Source organism: Ornithorhynchus anatinus, chromosome 16 (assembly GCF_004115215.2).
Source record: "Ornithorhynchus anatinus isolate Pmale09 chromosome 16, mOrnAna1.pri.v4, whole genome shotgun sequence".
Lineage (NCBI taxonomy): Eukaryota > Metazoa > Chordata > Mammalia > Monotremata > Ornithorhynchidae > Ornithorhynchus > Ornithorhynchus anatinus.
The window spans coordinates 18,089,588-18,108,766 of record NC_041743.1 but is presented as its reverse complement, the minus strand read 5'-3'; the positions used below and the strand labels follow the sequence as shown (position 1 = coordinate 18,108,766).

Here is a 19,179-nt window from a genome sequence, read left to right as displayed (position 1 = left end):
ATAAATAACACTCCTGCAAACTCCATGACTTACCAGCCCATCCTTTGGGTAGTGCCACTGGGATGCTGGAACAGGGAGGGTCACAGCTTCTGGGAGGGCTCTTTATAGGGGACTCTGTTACACTGTTGATGGTGGGTAGTTGTTGCCAACAAAAAGCAAGAAGGGGAAGGCAATGCCATAATGCCATCTGGAATTTGTTATAATGCAATGGAGCTGACAGGAATGTGGATTTTAATAGCTTGTCTCAAGCAGGAATAAAGGATCCCTCAATAGCAATTAGCACTGCACATTGAATAAATAGCAACATTTCATGTAATTAAACTTTAAGGTCTTGCAAAATAGTTTCCAGGTGGAGAAATGTCAGAGAAATTGTTGGATACTGCAAAGTGAAGCGTGTTTGAGGAGGCTACTTTTACCCAGTGTGACAAAACCACTAGATTATTTCAGTTCTTTCCTAAATATCTGTTCCCTAGGTCCTTAAGTACAACTGAAGCAAAGATTGAGAAGTTTGATTTATTAATAACCCCTGGTTCCACAGGTCATATCTACCATGATGCCAGAGTAAAGCCTGAACAGGAATTCATTATGAGGTTCAGGTAAAGGGTAAAAGTATCAATTCTGGTTTTAGTGAATCTAAATTCATTGGTAAATAGTCCGTATTAATTTTATGTACCTTAGCTTAAGCAGTATCAATATCACTGTGAACATGATTGATGTCTATTATATGCAGAATGTTATATTGGCACATTTATGGCAAATAAAAGAAAAAGTATGACTAAAGAAATGGATACTCAAATCTCAGCTAGCCGAAAATGCTACAACATACTGTATTTTCAGAGTTATCTTCAAATGTTGGTAACAAATCCACGAAGTTTGATGCTGGGCTTTTAGTCCTCGTTTCTTTCCAGGGATTAACCTAAAGAAAAGATACAATCAAAAGAAATGTTATGAAGAGAGGTAAGATTTATGCAATTGTATGAATTTAACAGTGAAAAGCTCTGCAATGGTACAAAACAACCAGAACATGAAAATTGATAAAAGGTGACTGTGACACATTTTCTAGATAGAGAATTAGATTCAACATACTAAGTGAGTCTAGAGGCCGATTGTAAGCTCTTCAGTCAACTAATTAATCAACCAGTGATATCAACTGAGCACTCACTGTGGTCAGAGCTTGAGAAAATACAAAACAATAGAGTTGGTAGGCATATTTCCTGCCCAAAAGAAGTTCTTAGTATGGTGCTCTGCACACAGTAAGTGCTCAATAAATGATTGAATGAATAAATGAATGAATTTGGGAATCATCGGCACAGTTATAGTAATCGAAGCCATGGGAGTGAATTTGTTCTCTAAGGGAATGGGTAAAGATGGAGAGAATAGAAGGGGACCCAGAACTGAGAAGCAAAATGATGTAGTGGATAGCACACGGGACTGGGAGTCAGAAGGTCATGGGTTCTAATCCCAGCTCCACCACTTGTCTGCTATTTGACCTTAATAATAAATACCATAATTATTATTCCTCCTTGCCTACATTCTGCTGGGTTAGTGAGTCTAGGGATGGATTAACAGTATTTCCTGAGAGTCTACTATGTCCAGAGCTCTGTACTAAGCTGTGGAGAGAGTACAATAAAAGAAAGAGGCAAGATTCCAGCCCTCAGAGAGTCTTCAGGTCATTGGTGGAGATAGGGAAACAATTGAAATACAGTGCGAAGAGGAAGAATAACAACATTTAGCATAGGTGAACAAGTACAGCAGCTAGATGGTGTAGGGATAAGTGCTGAGAATGCACGCAATACCAAATGCTAAGCATGATTGGGGGCTTTGTGTGGCATGTGGTCGTGGAAATTAACTGAAGATGGGGAGAAGAGATCTGGAATTTTCTGGACTTGATGGGGAGAGAGTTCCAAGCCGGGGCATATCAGTAGTAATGAGTTGGTGGCAGGATAGTGGACAGTGAGTGACAAAGAGAAGGTGAACTTGGGAGGCAAAAAGAGTGAAAGCTTGGGAGTAGCGGGTGAAGAAAGCCATATGTAAGAGGGAGAAAGCTTGCGAAGAGCCTTTTATGCATCTTTTGTTTGATATATATTCACTCATATTCAAATACTAAATCTTTCTGAATCACTGTACAAAATTCCACTTTAACGTTTCCTTCACTCCCTGAAATGAAACCTAGTATTCCATTTAATGATTGCTTGCTTCCAACAGCCCATTATTATCAAATAATTTCAAATGTTCTACTAGTTATGGATGTGGAACTGAGTAATAGATTCCCTTTTTGGAAACCCAGAGTTCCAAAACTCTCTACCCCTTGATATCTGCCTACCACTTGACAGTCTACTGCTCTCCCACCTTCACATCTCTCCTAAGATCTCATCTCTCCAAACCGTAAGCTCACTGTGGGCAGGGAACCTGTCTACCAAGAGCTTAGTTACAGTGCTCTGCAAACAGTAAGTGCTTAATATATATGACTGATTTATCTCCCAGAGGCCCTCTCAGGCTAAGCCTTCTGTTACCTCGATCCATCCTCCCCCTGTCTACCAGGAAATTGGCTGGGTACGTCCTCACCACCCAAACCCCACATTACTTATGTCACTATTCTTATACTCCACTGTTTCCCTTATCCCTAATCTATTTCAATGTCTGTCTCCTCCTGTAGACCATAAGCTCCTCCTGGGCAGGGATCATGTCTATCAACTTGGTTGTAGTAGGTTTTCCCAAGTGTTATGTGCAGTAGACGGCACTCAGTATCACTCAATAAATATCAGTGATCGATTGCATACAAGCTCTTTTTTTGTTATGTTAGTGACTGCCTGAATTACTAGCATAGAATAACAACAGAATTTTTTTTACTAATTACCACTGTTCAGTGAACTAGTAAACTTACGTTTAACACACTCGGGATAGGTTAATTTTCCTTGTAAACACTGTACCCTAAAAGGAGGTGATCCTGGAGCTTTCATAAATCCCATTTTGCATGTGAATTCAATGAGATCTCCAGTTTCAGAGAATATTTTCCTGTTTTTCCATTTCAACTTTATATTGTTTCTCAACATAGCTTCTGAAGATGCTGTACATGCATCTGTCAGGATAGAATGATGATAATCACATATTATCAGTGGTTATCAAAGTCAGAGGATTCATCTAACTGGAATTACAACAAACTTTTCAGGGTTAAATACATAATTACAGGTTGAAGATTAGCTTGTGGTCTTGTGGTCATTCATTCATTCATTCAATAGTATTTATTGAGCGCTTACTATGTGCAGAGCACTGTACTAAGCGCTTGGGATGAACAAGTCGGCAACAGATAGAGACAGTCCCTGCCGTTTGACGGGCTTACAGTCTAATCGGGGGAGACGGACAGACAAGAACAATGGCACTAAACAGCGTCAAGGGGAAGAACATCTCGTAAAAACAATGGCAACTAAATAGAATCAAGGCGATGTACAATTCATTAACAAAATAAATAGGGTAACGAAAATATATACAGTTGAGCGGACGGGTACAGTGCTGTGGGGATGGGAAGGGAGAGGTGGAGGAGCAGAGGGAAAAGGGGAAAATGAGGCTTTAGCTGCGGAGAGGTAAAGGGGGGATGGCAGAGGGAGTAGAGGGGGAAGAGGAGCTCAGTCTGGGAAGGCCTCTTGGAGGAGGTGATTTTTAAGTAAGGTTTTGAAGAGGGAAAGAGAATCAGTTTGGCGGAGGTGAGGAGGGAGGGCGTTCCAGGACCGCGGGAGGACGTGACCCAGGGGTCGACGGCGGGATAGGCGAGACCGAGGGACGGCGAGGAGGTGGGCGGCAGAGGAGCGGAGCGTGCGGGGTGGGCGGTAGAAAGAGAGAAGGGAGGAGAGGTAGGAAGGGGCAAGGTGATGGAGAGCCTTGAAGCCTAGAGTGAGGAGTTTTTGTTTGGAGCGGAGGTCGATAGGCAACCACTGGAGTTGTTTAAGAAGGGGAGTGACATGCCCAGATCGTTTCTGCAGGAAGATGAGCCGGGCAGCGGAGTGAAGAATAGACCGGAGCAGGGCGAGAGAGGAGGAAGGGAGGTCAGAGAGAAGGCTGACACAGTAGTCTAGCCGGGATATAACGAGAGCCCGTAATAGTAAGGTAGCCGTTTGGGTGGAGAGGAAAGGGCGGATCTTGGCGATATTGTAGAGGTGAAACCGGCAGGTCTTGGTAACGGATAGGATGTGTGGGGTGAACGAGAGGGACGAGTCAAGGATGACACCGAGATTGCGGGCCTGCGGGACGGGAAGGATGGTCGTGCCATCCACGGTGATGGAGAAGTCTGGGAGCGGACCGGGCTTGGGAGGGAAGATGAGGAGCTCAGTCTTGCTCATGTTGAGTTTTAGGTGGCGGGCAGACATCCAGGTGGAGACGTCCCGGAGGCAGGAGGAGATGCGAGCCTGAAGGGAGGGGGAGAGGACAGGGGCGGAGATGTAGATCTGCGTGTCATCTGCGTAGAGATGGTAGTCAAAGCCGTGAGAGCGAATGAGTTCACCGAGGGAGTGAGTGTAAATGGAGAACAGAAGAGGGCCAAGAACTGACCCTTGAGGAACTCCAACAGTTAAAGGATGGGAGGGGGAGGAGGCTCCAGCGTAGGAGACCGAGAATGATCGGCCAGAGAGGTAAGAGGAGAACCAGGAGAGGACAGAGTCCGTGAAGCCAAGGTGAGATAAGGTACGGAGGAGGAGGGGATGGTCGACAGTGTCAAAGGCAGCAGAGAGGTCAAGGAGGATCAGAATGGAGTAGGAGCCATTGGATTTGGCAAGAAGGAGGTCATGGGTGACCTTAGAGAGAGCAGTCTCGATAGAGTGGAGGGGACGGAAGCCAGATTGGAGGGGGTCTAGGAGAGAATGGGAGTTAAGGAATTCTAGGCATCGATTGTAGACGACTCGTTCTAAGATTTTGGAAAGGAAGGGTAGTAGGGAGATAGGACGATAACTGGAGGGGGAAGTGGGGTCAAGAGCGGGTTTTTTTAGGATGGGGGAGACGTGGGCGTCAACCTCCCATCCATCCCAACCCAGCCTACCATTTACCTCATCTTCACCTTCCTCACCTCCACTTTCTCCCTGACCGTCCTCTCCCCTCTCACTGTGCTCTGCCCACTACCCAACACAGAGTTTGTCTTTAGGTCTAATCCATTTTCTCAGTTAAATGCTTTCCCTTTTCCCTCTGATTTAGCCTTGGGAACAAAAATGATACTTGGTAACTATGTGTCCCTCATTCTGAACATGTTTGTCCAGCTCTTTTTCTGTGCACCTTTTGTCCAGCCAAGTAATCATTTGTCACCAAATCATGGGGTCAGATTTAATTTCTCCACACATCTTAGCAGATGTCCAAACCCAGATTGACTATCTTAATAGACAAAACCTGTCAAACAGGAGGTTCAGCAGCTTTATTTTGTTTGAATAGAGGAGGGGCAAGGTGAAATTCTTTGTTCAGGGGATAGAGCAAATTCCTGTGCACAGAGCATTAAAAAGAATTAAGGAGATGGATCCCTTCAAATTTTGAATCACTTTCTATAGTACTAAATGTAAAAATAAGCAACAATTTCAATTTAGGAAAAAAGGTATTTCACACAATTATGGTGATTTTTACAATTATTGTGTGATACAATTCTGGTGACTTTTATAATTCATTTATTATCATTATTATTATATTGTATTTATGAAACATTTACTATGTGTTGAGCACTGTTCTAAGCTCTGGAGTAGATACAAGTTAATCAGATTGGGTTAACTGTCCCACATGAGGCTCACAGTCTAAGTAGGAGGGAGAACAGTTTAGGAAACTGAGGCATGAGAAGTTAAGTGACTTGCCCAAGGTCACATAGTAGCAGGAAGGAAAAATCACAAGGTAAGAGGAGAGAGGAAGTGGGGGGGAGATGCATGTCAGAAAACATCTCTCCATCATAGCAGAGGTCCTTGTTTTCCTCATTCCCTTTCTAGTTCCCTTCCCCACCACCCCTACACAGAGAAGTTAAGTGATTTGTCCCTGGTCACACAGGAGGCAAGGGACAACTGGGATTAGAATCTAGGTCTTCTGACACCCAGACCCGTGCTCTTTCCACTGCTCAAATATTTGAAGGTGCCATTCATCACACCCTGAAATGGAGACTGACTTCCAAAACCATGGTAAGGAATGTGTCCCTTTATTGTTATATTGTACTCTCCCAAATGCTTAGTACAGCACATAGTAAGCACTCAATAAATACTACTGAATGACTGAATGATTCACTCCAAAGAGGAGGGAAGCAACAGGGGCCAGCCCAAAACATGAGAGAAACCAGGAAGCCTCATCCCAAAGGAGTAGCATGGCAGGCAGTTTGCTGAAATAATTATCCTATTTGTTAATAATAATAATAATAATGATGATAACATTTATTAAGCAACTTACTATGTGCCAAGCACTGTTCTAAGCACTGGGGCAGATACAAGGCAATCAGGTTGTCCCACGTGGGGCTCACAGTCTTAATCCTCATGTTACAGATGAGGTAACTGAGGCATAGAGAAGTGAAGTGACTTGCCCACGGCCACACAGCAGATAAGTGGCGGAGCTGGGATGAGAACCCACAACCTCTGACTCCCAAGTCCATGCTCTTGCCACTAAGCCACACTGCTTTTCACGTTCTCATGTTCATTCCAAATAGGATTCTGAGAAGTCTTAAACCAACAGTTTACCAAGGGTGTAGGAGTAGAAGGAGAACAAAAGGGGACCAAGAACTTAAGGGGTGGGAGGCAGAGGGGGATCCCACAAAGGAAAGACATAGTAAATACATATTTCCAATCACCAAGAAACTCAGCCAATTCTATTGATTATGTGAATTATTCACTCTATCGTTGCTCTGTTTGTTAACCTACTTGAATACCTCTGATTCTGAAAGTAGCATGTATAGCCTCATCCTCTTTGTAGGCATGGACTTAAAAACCTCTTTTGGATTCTGCACTTAATGAGAGCTCAATAAATTTCGAGGACAGATCAAGTGGCATATTGTCATTTTAATTCTCATGATCATTTGTTCACTCTTGGATCACCTCATGATCCTGGCGAATATTTTGCACTTACCTAAGCACAACGGTGGATTTGACCACTTCCCATTTTCACACCTCACATCTTTGGAACCCTCCAGTTTATAAAGGTCCTGACACTCGTATTCCACTTGGGCTCCCGTAGGGTATTCGGCAAACAGGAAAGAGGTGATGTCCCCGTTGTCAATAGGCGGTGGTGGTCCACATTTTCCAAATGCCTCTGAAAGAAGGAACACTGTATCATTAGAATATTAATGGTGGTATTTGTTAAGTGCTTACTATGTGCAAAGCACTGTTCTAAGCGCTGGGGGGATACAAGGTGATCAGGTTGTCCCACGTGGGGCTCACAGTCTTAATCCCCATGTTACAGATGAGGTAACTGAGGCATAGAGAAGTGAAGTGACTTGCCCACGGCCACACAGCAGATAAGTGGCAGAGCCGGGATGAGACCCCACAACCTCTGACTCCCAAGTCCATGCTCTTGCCACTAAGCCACGCTGCTTTTCACGTTCTCATGTTCATTCCAAATAGCATTCTGAGAAGACTTAAACCAACAGTTTACCAAGGGTGTAGGAATAGAAGGAGAACAAAAGGGGACCAAGAACTTAACCTTGAGGTACCCTTAGAGTTGGGCGGGGGGCGGGGGGGTGGGAGGCAGAGGGGGATCCCACAAAGGAAAGACTTAGTAAATACATATTTCCAATCACCAAGAAACTCAGCCAATTTTATTGATCATGTGAATTATTCACTCTATCGTTGCTCTGTTTGTTAACCTACTTGAATACCTCTGATTCTGAAAGTAGCATGTATAGCCTCATCCTCTTTGGAGGCATGGACTTAAAAACCTCTTTTGGATTCTGCACTTGATGACAGCTCAATAAATTTCGAGGACAGATCAGGTGGCATATTGTCATTTTAATTCTCATGATCATTTGTTCACTCTTGGATCACCTCATGATCCTGGCGAATATTTTGCACTTACCTAAGCACAACGGTGGATTTGACCACTTCCCATTTTCACACCTCACATCTTTGGAACCCTCCAGTTTATAAAGGTCCTGACACTCGTATTCCACTTGGGCTCCCGAAGGGTATTCGGCAAACAGGAAAGAGGTGATGTCCCCGTTGTCAATAGGTGGTGGTGGTCCACATTTTCCAAATGCCTCTGAAAGAAGGAGCACTGTATCATTAGAATAATAATGGTGGTATTTGTTAAGCACTTACTATGTGCAAAGCACTGTTCTAAGCGCTGGGGGGATACAAGGTGATCAGGTTGTCCCACGTGGGGCTCACAGTTTTTTTTTTAATCCCCATTTTACAGATGAGGTAACTGAGGCACATAGAAGTGAAGTGACTTGCCCAAAGTCACACAGCAGGCAAGTGGCGGAGCCGGGATTAGAACCCATGACCTTTGACTCCCAAGTGATTTGGCCTAGTGAAAGGAGCTCAGGCCTGGGAGCCAGAGAACCTGAGTTCTAATTCTGGGTCCCACCATTCGCTTGCCGTTCAGCCTTGGACGAGTCGCTGATCTGTATCTCAGTTAGCTCAACTGTAAAAATGGGGAGTATATCCTCCTATTTAGACTGTGAACCTTTTATGGGACAGAAACTGTGTGCAATCTAATTATCTTATACTTAGTTCAGAGCTTGGCACATAGTAAGCACTTAATGACTACCATCAAAAAAAAAAGAAAACCTGAGCTAGGAGACAATTTGAAGGACCAGATTTGGGTGATACGGAACATAGGTGGTTGTCACTGCCCAGTGTATAGCAGAGGTGATGTGAGTCTAGATGGACACAAGATGGCCACCTGTCTTGGACATTAAAGGTGGTGCCTGAGCAGGAGAATTCATCTCCCTCTAAACTTTGAGCTCCTTGTGAGAAGGAAGCATGTTTGCCCCCTCTTTGATATTGTACTCTTCTAACCACCTAGTACAGTGCTCTGCACACCAAAAGCTCCCAGTAAATACCACTGATTGACTGATTGAACATGATGACTATCACACACAGAATGCTGATGTTGAGTGTGAAATCAGCGTGGCTCAGTGGAAAGAGCCTGGGCTTGGGAGTCAGAGGTCGTGGTTCTAATCCCAGCTCCGCCACTTGCCAGCTGTGTGACTTTGGGCAAGTCACTTAACTTCTCTGTGTCTCAGTTACCTCATCTGTAAAATGGGGATGAGGACTGTGAGCCCCACTTGGGACAACGTGATCACCTTGTATCCTCCAGCGCTTAGAACAGTGCTTTGCACATAGTAAGCGCTTAACAAATACCCCATTTATTTTATTTTATTTATTTTTCACTGATTCTCCTTGCCCCCGAAATTCAGACTCTGCTACAGATTTGTTTATTTTTACATTTTTAATTTAGAAGAAATAGGCAAAATATTCAGGGGGGTGGAAAATTAATCAATAATATTCATTAAGTGTTTACTGTTGGCAAAGCACTATACTAAACCATGAGAAAGAGCAATAGAGTTGATAGACAGGATCCCCACCCTCATGAAGCTTCAGTAGTAATCACTAAGTGGAGTCAGAGGTGGTGGGGGTAGCCAGAACTCAGCCACAACTCCAGGCATGGGGGGGACATGGAGCCAAGGGGAGCCCTAGGCCCAGATCTGCCCATCTGGCCACACCCCGGGAACTGCCTCCAGAGTTTACGGAATTGGCGTTTTACTGCCTCACTGCTTCCCTGGGCCCTGAGGCTGGGCTCTGGAGAGGCTTTGTGGAGGTGCCTGCTGTCGAAGGGGCTCACTGCGGGAGGAATCCTGTGAGTCGGAGCGGTCTACCTGGGTTGTGTCTGAGATCGGGGCCAGGCCAGGGGATGGAGGGCTGAAAAGTCAGACAGAAGAGCTCAACGCTAACGTTACCGCAACCTGAGGCTTCTGTAGCTGGGACAGCTGTGCAGTCCTTTGCATGGCTCTCCCTTAAATCCCTCCCTTCTGCTGACCCCTGAAATACAGGCTCGGCAAAAGTGCCTTTCCTTATGTATGCAATACAAGGAGGATCATTGATTTCCCTTCCTTCAGCCCCTCTCTGAGTGCGGCATAACACACAAGGGGATGGGGGAGAGAGGTGGTGTCAAGCCATTATGGCCAGGAGACAGGTAAGGCCGGACACTCCGGTGGCTGTTCCACACACAGAGAGAGAGAGAGAGAGAGACTGAGTGTGATCTTCCAGCCTGGGCAGTCTGGAGCAGTCTTGGTGTGGCGGGGGATTTGGGAGGGGAGAGGCTTTGGGTACCACTCTGTTCCAGAGGGGAGAGCAGTGTTTCTGCCTCCTGTGGAGGTTTTCTGGGATCAGAATGGCTAGTTCTCCTCCCTTCTGAATCCACAACTTGGTACCTGGTGGCTGCTGAAGGGCAGACTTGGGAAAAGGAAACTCGCTGAGGGTGACTCAGCGCCCTGACACTGCCACGGTCGCACACTTGGAATGTCGGCTCCCATAACTGATTGCCCTGGACTCACCATCCAACACCTGGCTCAACTGCCCATAGCCCCACAAACAGCCAGCCATGGCCCAGGACCGGACAGAGTGGCCCCACAAAGACCTACCTCACTTAACCTTCAGGAGATGGTAGGTGATCACTCCCCTAAATAGCTCTCAGGGCTACTTTGGCAGGGATAAAGGGTTGGACAGACTCTGACAGTCACAGTCTTTATGAATGCATCTATATATGTGTGTGTATAATCTTTGTAAGTGTATTTCTAGGGAGGAAAAGAAGAATTCCAGCTGCTGTCAGTAAACTTGGTTACAGTGTCCAAAGGTGGAATATTGGTGTTTGTGGTGCCTAAGTGCATACACGCTAGTCTTGTTAGCCAAATCCAGCAATAAGCAGTGTGGCCAAATGAGAAGCAGCATGGCCTAGTGAGAGGCAGTATGATCTAATGGATAGAGCAAGGGCCTGGGATTCAGAAGGACTTGGGTTCTAATTCCGGCTCTGCCACTTGTCTGCTGAATGACTTTGGGCAAATTGCTTAACTTCTCTGTGCCTCAGTTACCTCCTCTGGAAGATGAGGATTTAGACTGTGAGCTCCCTGTGGGACATGGACTGTGTCCAATGTGACCAGGTTGTATCTAACCCAGAGCTCAGTACAGTGTCTGGCACTTTGTTATAGCTTAAGAAATACCACAAAAAAGAAAAAACAAAAAAACTCTTCCACAATGATGAAATGTCAGATACATTATCCTTGAACCCAAAGGACACACACGTGCATACATACACACACACACACATACACACAAACACACCTGTGTATGTGAGACTCTGAGAGAATATCTTTATCAGTGGGAAAATTTCACTTTATAGAAAATAATTTTCCCTTAATAGCTCCATTTTCAATTTACCTACTGGTACAAGATATGTTCTTTCTCAGGAAAATCCCCTTGAATCCAGTTATCTCAGAGCAATGATTTAAAAAGCAGGCATAATAATATTCAAAATAAATTTTCCTTTGCTTGTCAATGGCATCTTGAGACTAATTCCTTCAGAGATGGGCAGAATTATCATCTTTGTTCTCATTTGAAATGAATGAATATCCTGTACCTTTGCACTCTGGAGCATTTGTCCAGGTCCTATTTTTGCATAATATGTCCGCATCTCCAAACATGCTTAGACCACCTATACATTTGTAGCGTACTCTCTCACCAGGTTGGTACTTTATCTTTTCATTGCGAAAAATGAAAGCATTTTTAACAGAAGGTGGAGAGCCACAGGAATGATCTGCAAAGAATTAGTGAAACATGACAATCAGTAATCCCCTGTAGTAGTTCATTCATTCATTCAATAGTATTTATTGAGCGCTTACTATGTGCAGAGCACTGTACTAAGCGCTTGGGATGAACAAGTCGGCAACAGATAGAGACGGTCCCTGCCGTTTGACGGGCTTACAGTCTAATCGGGGGAGACGGACAGACAAGAACAATGGCACTAAACAGCGTCAAGGGGAAGAACATCTCGTAAAAACAATGGCAACTAAATAGAATCAAGGCGATGTACAATTCATTAACAAAATAAATAGGGTAACGAAAATATATACAGTTGAGCGGACGAGTACAGTGCTGTGGGGATGGGAAGGGAGAGGTGGAGGAGCAGAGGGAAAAGGGGAAAATGAGGCTTTAGCTGCGGAGAGGTAAAGGGGGGATGGCAGAGGGAGTAGAGGGAGAAGAGGAGCTCAGTCTGGGAAGGCCTCTTGGAGGAGGTGATTTTTAAGTAGGGTTTTGAAGAGGGAAAGAGAATCAGTTTGGCGGAGGTGAGGAGGGAGGGCGTTCCAGGACCGCGGGAGGACGTGACCCAGGGGTCGACGGCGGGATAGGCGAGACCGAGGGACGGTGAGGAGGTGGGCGGCAGAGGAGCGGAGCGTGCGGGGTGGGCAGTAGAAAGAGAGAAGGGAGGAGAGGTAGGAAGGGGCAAGGTGGTGGAGAGCCTTGAAGCCTAGAGTGAGGAGTTTTTGTTTGTAGAGGTGAAACCGGCAGGTCTTGGTAATGGATAGGATGTGTGGGGTGAACGAGAGGGACGAGTCAAGGATGACACCGAGATTGTGGGCCCAAGAGACGGGAAGGATGGTCGTGCCATCCACGGTGATAGAGAAGTCTGGGAGAGGACCGGGTTTGGGAGGGAAGATGAGGAGCTCAGTCTTGCTCATGTTGAGTTTTAGGTGGCGGGCCGACATCCAGGTGGAGACGTCCCGGAGGCAGGAGGAGATGCGAGCCTGAAGGGAGGGGGAGAGGACAGGGGCGGAGATGTAGATCTGCGTGTCATCTGCGTAGAGATGGTAGTCACCATGGGTGGATAGTTTACCACCCATGAAGACAAAGTTCTTTTGACAACAGGTGTATGTTGGTGGGAAAGGAAAGTCCGTCAAGATGCTACTAAATGGACCTCAGGTTCAATAGGTATTGTGGCTTCAGTATTTGATGTGGACATTTAAAACCCTGGTCAGAAATGGGAAGTGAGATGGGAAGGTTATGGAAAAGCCCAGTCATTCATTCATTTGATCGTATTTATTGAGCACTTACTGTGTGCAAAGCACTGTATAAGCACTTGGGAGAGTACAACAACAACAAACAGATATATTCCTTGCGTACAATGATCTCACATCCTCACCCCACCAGGGTAGGAGGTGGGAGGCAGAGGAGGAGCCCGTAAATGAAAGGCTTAGTAATGCAATTCTTATTACTTCCAATCCTCAGCTAATTTAATAAATCGTGAATTATTCACACTCACGGTAATGTTCTTTTTTTGTTAATCTACTCAGATTTCTACACCCCTGGCTGTGACTGGGGTAGTGTCATCATCTTTTGACATTAAAAGCCTGTATGGGATTCTGCTCTTAGTGAGTCATCGATAAATTTCAAGGACCGATCAAGTGACGTATTGTCGTTTTAAATTCTTATGATCCTGTGTTCACTCCTGGATCATCTCATGATCCCGAGAATATTTTGCACTTACCTAAGCACGATGGTGGATTTGACCACTTCCCATTTATACATATCACCCGTTGGAAACCCTCGAGTGTATAAAGGTTCCGGCACCTGTATTCCACTTGGGATCCAGAAAGGTATTCAGCAAATAGGAAAGAAGTGATATCTCCATTATCAATAGGAGGAGGTGGTCCGCATTTTCCAACCGCTTCTGAAAGAAGGAACATTGTGATTATTAGAAGCAGTGGAAGGAGGCCTAGGAGGCAGAGAACCTAAACTTTAATGCTTAGAACTAGGAAAGTTCTAGGAACCAGAGAGAGAGGGTGAGAGCAGGAGAGAACAATAAGGGTGTTAGGAGTTACAGAGTAATTTCTATTTACATGTAGGGCCTAGTCTTCACATCAGACTTATGCTAGACATTTTCTAGACATTTCAAAAAGAAGAGTGTGACCTTAAATAGCTCGGCTCAGAAACCCAGAGTGTTACTGTATGCCATTGCTGCCAAGCAGTGTGGTCTAGTGGATAGGGTATGGGTCTGGGAGTCAGAAGGACCTGGATTCTAATCCCGGCTCCATCAACTGGGTGACCTTGTGCAAGCCACTTAACTTCTCTGTGTCTCAGTTACCTCCTCTGTAAAATGGGAATTAAGACAGTGAGCTATATGTGGGACAGGAACGGTGTACAACCAGATAGCCCTGTGTCTACTCCAGCAATTAGAAGAGTGCTTGGCACATAGTAAGTGTTTAACAAATACCACAATTATTATTATTATTATTATCAGTATTATTATCAGCATCCAAAGTGACCTAGAGGAAAGAACATTGGTCTGAGAGACAGAGGATCTGGGTTCTAACCCTAACACTGACCCTGGTTGCTGAGTGACCCTGGGCAAATGGCTTACATCTCTGAGCCTTAGTGCCCTTATCAGTAAATGAGATGAGATACCTGTTCACCCCTCCTTTTGGATGATCATGCCCTTGTGGGCCAGGGTCTGTGGCCCATCTGATTATCTTGTATCCAACCAAGGGCTTAGAACCCAATCAGTACTACCTAAAAACCATATATAAGTACTGCATGGAGGCTTAAGACATTTGAAGTCGTGATGAATCACACTTAAGATATTTCTAAATTTACATTCAGTTTCAGCTTTCAGCATACCAGTGAAAGTCCACACATCATTGTCCTTCAGACAAAATAGAAGTCAGCTAAGTTTTGTTGGCTGCTGGCGACAATATAAATCCAATTGTGTATGTCTATTTGAATACATCTGGTAAACTAGGTGAATTTGGTAAAAGGAGATATCTGACCCTAATTCAGGAATTGATTCTTAATTATAATATTTTTTTTATGAGATAATTGGTCCTGACATGCTTTTACTTAGAATACATTTTTCAGAAACCACCTGGGGCATGGATCTAGGAACTAGATCCTGAGACCCCTACTTTCATATGATTCATGTTAGAGATGACAGGCTATAGAACTAACGCTTGAATTGTTTTTCTAGTGATGGTGACATTTTGCATTGAGTCAGCTGCACTTTCTAGCCAGTTCCATTTTGACCAGTTGTAGGCAATTCTAGATGGCTGCTCCGATTTAGTTGTGTGGCCTGTGGCCAGGGGCAAAAGATTCCTGCCAGTTCTCGACAGAAATAGGCACTGTTGTGACCTCATGAATTTTTAAACAGCTACTGAGAGTAGCACTTCTGCCCAGTTAGAATCTATTTGGATGTAAAGGAGATATCTCTCTTTAGATTAGCTCTGTAGGCATGTTGATTCTCAGATGTGTATTTGCCATTAAGTGACTGGGAAAATGTTTAGCTATAAAATTAAAGACGTTTTGGAAAGAGCCACAAAAAGGTGAAGTTCTTACATGAATTACAGAGAAGCTTAGAAAAGGCTTTCTATGGTGAAAATTATTTAACAAATACAGCTTCCTTCTCTGGTGTATCCAAACCTGGATTTTGTCATTTTCTTTTACCTTTTTCCTAGCGTTCTGGGGCAGATTCATGGGGATGTCATTTAAGATTAGAAAACAAACAAACAAAAAAAAACAGATTACAATTGCTTTGGCCATTTCAACGATTCTTTAGGAGTTGATCAATAAGTATTTTCTACACACCCACAAGTGCTTAGCATTTCCCTAAGCACTTCCTTTCACTGATTTCACAGAACCCCAATATCACACTCTGCAGTCTATGTTTGATAGGATTACACTTCCTCCCCCAAACCAGAATCCATTTCCTTTATGGATATCCAGATCAGGGGGTGGCTAGATTTTGTCTTTTTGCACATAAATTTCAATGTTATCATTCATTAAATTATTCAAATTAAAATTACCTTTGCATTTAGGATCTCCTTCATTCATGCACTCATTTATTCACTCGAATTTATTGAGCGCTTACTATGTGCAGAGCACTGTACTAATTCATTCATTCATTCTAAGCACTTGAGAGAGCACAATACAACAATAAATGGACACATTCCCTGTCCACAATGAGCTTACAGTCTAAAGGAGGACAACGGTCTGTCGGGGGGAAGTTGTTTAGAGGGAGGGCTCCTGAACATGTTACTAGAATTGAGCCTTCCCTAAAACTATCCAAACATTGATAAAGCAATTCATTACCTTCCATATGCTGTTTTTTTGTTTACCGTCAATCATTTCAGCTTTGGTAAAGCCTGGTGGAGATCTGCCTCTCCTCGCTGAAAAATATTTTGTTTGTGGGCTAAAGAGTGTAGTGCTTTACTGGACTGTAAGCCCGTCAATGGGCAGGGATTGTTTCTATCTGTTGACAAATTGTACATTCCAAGTGCTAGTATAGTGCTCTGCACATAGTAAGCCCTCAATAAATACTATTGAATAAATGAATGCTTTTAGGCAATCTTTAGAGATATCAGAGAATTCTAAAGATTCAATAGTGATGTTTAGCCTGGTCATCTCAGAACCCCCTGACCTGCTTGAAGCAGAAAATTATTGAAGCAATGAATTGCCAGACCAGATAGACTAATTCTATTCATCCCAGGCTGCTCTAAAATTGTAGCCCCTGTTGTTCTAATGTATTTGGCACCTAAGAATTCTTTTAAATTCCCCGTCCAGTGAGTCAGCACAAACAAAAAATAGTCAAGAGTTGCCGTAGAGCCAAGGATCCAAATTCTCCAATTTCCCCCTAACAATTATGGTATTTGTTAAGCACTTACTATGTGCCAGGCACTGTACTACGTGCTGGGGTGGATACAAGCAAATCAGGTTGGACATAGTCCATGTCCAACATGGGGCTTACAGCCTTAATCCCTATTTTACAGTTGAGGTAACTGAGGCAGAGGAAGTTAAGTGATTTGTCCAAGGCCATACAGCAGACAAGTGATGGGCCAGGATTAGAATCCGTAACCTTCTGACTCCCTGGCCCGTGTTCTATCCAGTATGCCATGCTGCTTGGAAATTACAGTTTGAGTAAAAGGGAGAGTTATAGGAGAGTTAACTTCTAACTAAGATTCTTTAAAGGTAGGAGGACACAGCCTCTGCAAGTTACAATTGCCCCCACCCAAACTGATGCTAGAAACAGAAAATGTCTGATATAGCAAAGAACCAATTCAAGGGACAATTCTGATGAAAGAGGAGGGAAGAAATGACAGAAGAGGCACTTGAAGACAAGGGATGAGAATGTGTAGAGGAAGAACATGAAAGGAAAGATTTGAGGCTGCAGATGGGAAATCTGGGCTTCTTTTAGTCCTCATTTGGAGAATACAGAGTATGTAAACTGACTTTTGAGAAAAGAATTTCCTGTTGAAAGATGCATAGATGGAAGACCGAGCAAGGAAAGTAGCAGAAAAGTGTTGGGTAATAGAAGAGACTGCTTAGAATAATGATCAGGGAGGTCCGTTATGAGTTCTTTTATGACTGTTGTTTACATAGAATTGTTACTCCAGTTCAATAATTTAATCAATGGTATTTAATGAATGCTTACTATGTGCAGAACACTGAACTATGCACTTGGGAAAGTGCAATACAATAGAGTTGATATATTCACCCCCTGCCCACAAGAAGCTTCAGTCTGCAAGTTACAGTATATGTGCTCTAGTAAATTTTCCTTACAAAATTACCTTGTTTTGTTAGGTGGGATAATAATACTAATAATAATGTTGGTATTTGTTAAGCGCTTACTATGTCCAGAGCACTGTTCTAAGCGCTGGGGGAGATACAGGGTAATCAGGGTGTCCCACGTGGGGCTCACAGTCTTCATCCCCATTTTACAAGTGAGGTAACTGAGGCACAGAGAAATAAAGTCACTTGCCCACAGTCACACAGCTAACAAGTGGCAGAGCAGGATTAGAACCCATGACCTCCGACTCCTCAGCCCGAGCACTTTCCACTGAGCCACGCTTGGGATGCTGCATGGGACTCAAACCTCTAAGAATTCCCCTACCCAGACTTGGTATTATCATTATTGTTGCATTTTTAAGCTCTCACTATGTGTCAAGCATTATATTATGTCCTTAGTAATAATAATAATAATGGTGGTATTTGTTAAGTGCTTACTATTTGCAAAACACTGTTCTAAGCACTGGCGGGGGGATATAAGGTGATCAGGTTGTCCCATGTGGGGCTCACAGTTTTAATCCCCATTTTTCAGATGAGGCACAGAGAATTTAAGTGACTTGCCCAAAGTCACACAGCTGGCAAGAAGCGGAGCCGGGATTAGAACCCATGACCTCTGACTCCCAAGCCCGGACTCTTTCCATTGAGTCACGCTGAGAGTGCTTGGCATGTAGTAAATACTTAAAATTATTATTATTATCATTATTATCATTAGAGACAGACATTAAAATAAATTATGGATATGTACAAAAGTGCTGTGGGGCAGAGGATGGGAGTGCTTAAAGGTACAGATCTAAGGGTACAGGTAACATGAAGGCAGAAGGACTAGGGGAAATGAGTGCTTAGCTGAGAAGTCCTCTTGGAGGAGATGTGATTTCAATAAGGTCTTTGAAATGGGGAGAGTAGTGGTCTGTCATATATGATGGTATAATGAGAAGCAACATGTCCTAGTGGATAGAGCCTGGGCCTGGGAGTCAGAAGGACATGGGTTCTAATCCTGGCTCTGCCACTTGTCTTCTGTGTGACCTTGAGCAAGTCACTTAACTTCTCTGTGCCTCAGTTTCCTCCTCTGTAAAATGAAGATTTAGATTGTAAGCCCCTTGTGGGACAGGGACTGTGTCCAACCTGATTAGCTGTATCAATCCTAGGGCTTAGAACAGTGCTTGACAAAGACCATCATTATTATGATGGGGGAGGGACTGCCAAGCTAGAGGGAGGATATAGAGCAAGGGGTTGGCAGCAAGACAGATGAAGTACTGAGAGGCGGTTGGCATTAAAGGAGTGAAATTTGTGGACTGAGTTGTACTAGGGAATCAAAGAGGTAAAGTAGAAGGGAGAGAGCTGATGGAGCATTTTAAAGTTATGGTAAGGAGTTTCTGTTTGATACAGAAAGTGGAAGACCAACCACTGGAGGTTGAGGAGTGGAAAGACACTGGTTGAAGTTTCTTTTAGAAAAATGATCAGAGCATCAGAGTGTAGTATGGACTAGAGTGGGGAGAGAAAGGATAGAGGGAGGTCAGCAAGGAAGCTAATTCAATAATAAATAAAAATAATAATGATGGTATTAGTTAAGCTCTTCCTACATACTAGACACTGTGCCAGATGCTGAGGTGGATACAATCAAATTGGGTTGGACATAGCC

The 19,179-nt window shown here is 44.0% G+C and overlaps 1 protein-coding gene across 6 annotated transcripts in view; it reads right to left on the bottom strand.

Annotated features, from left to right (window-relative positions):
- Window positions 1-499: 499 nt before the first annotated feature.
- Window positions 500-19,179, bottom strand: part of LOC100087850 (complement factor H-related protein 5) — a 52,617-nt gene continuing 33,937 nt past the window's right edge. For 2 of the 6 annotated variants that reach the window (XM_029081543.2, XM_029081541.2), the window contains exons 12-17: window positions 13,474-13,656; window positions 11,569-11,745; window positions 8,008-8,190; window positions 7,063-7,245; window positions 2,885-3,079; window positions 500-916 (exon numbers count right to left, since the gene is read on the bottom strand). In XM_029081543.2, coding sequence (XP_028937376.1) covers window positions 912-916; window positions 2,885-3,079; window positions 7,063-7,245; window positions 8,008-8,190; window positions 11,569-11,745; window positions 13,474-13,656 — 926 coding nt within the window. In that variant the 3' untranslated portion in view covers window positions 500-911. The remainder of the gene's footprint in view (window positions 917-2,884; window positions 3,080-7,062; window positions 7,246-8,007; window positions 8,191-11,568; window positions 11,746-13,473; window positions 13,657-19,179) is intronic. The other 4 variants (XM_029081542.2, XM_029081545.2, XM_029081544.2 and 1 more) reach the window with 4 other exon arrangements.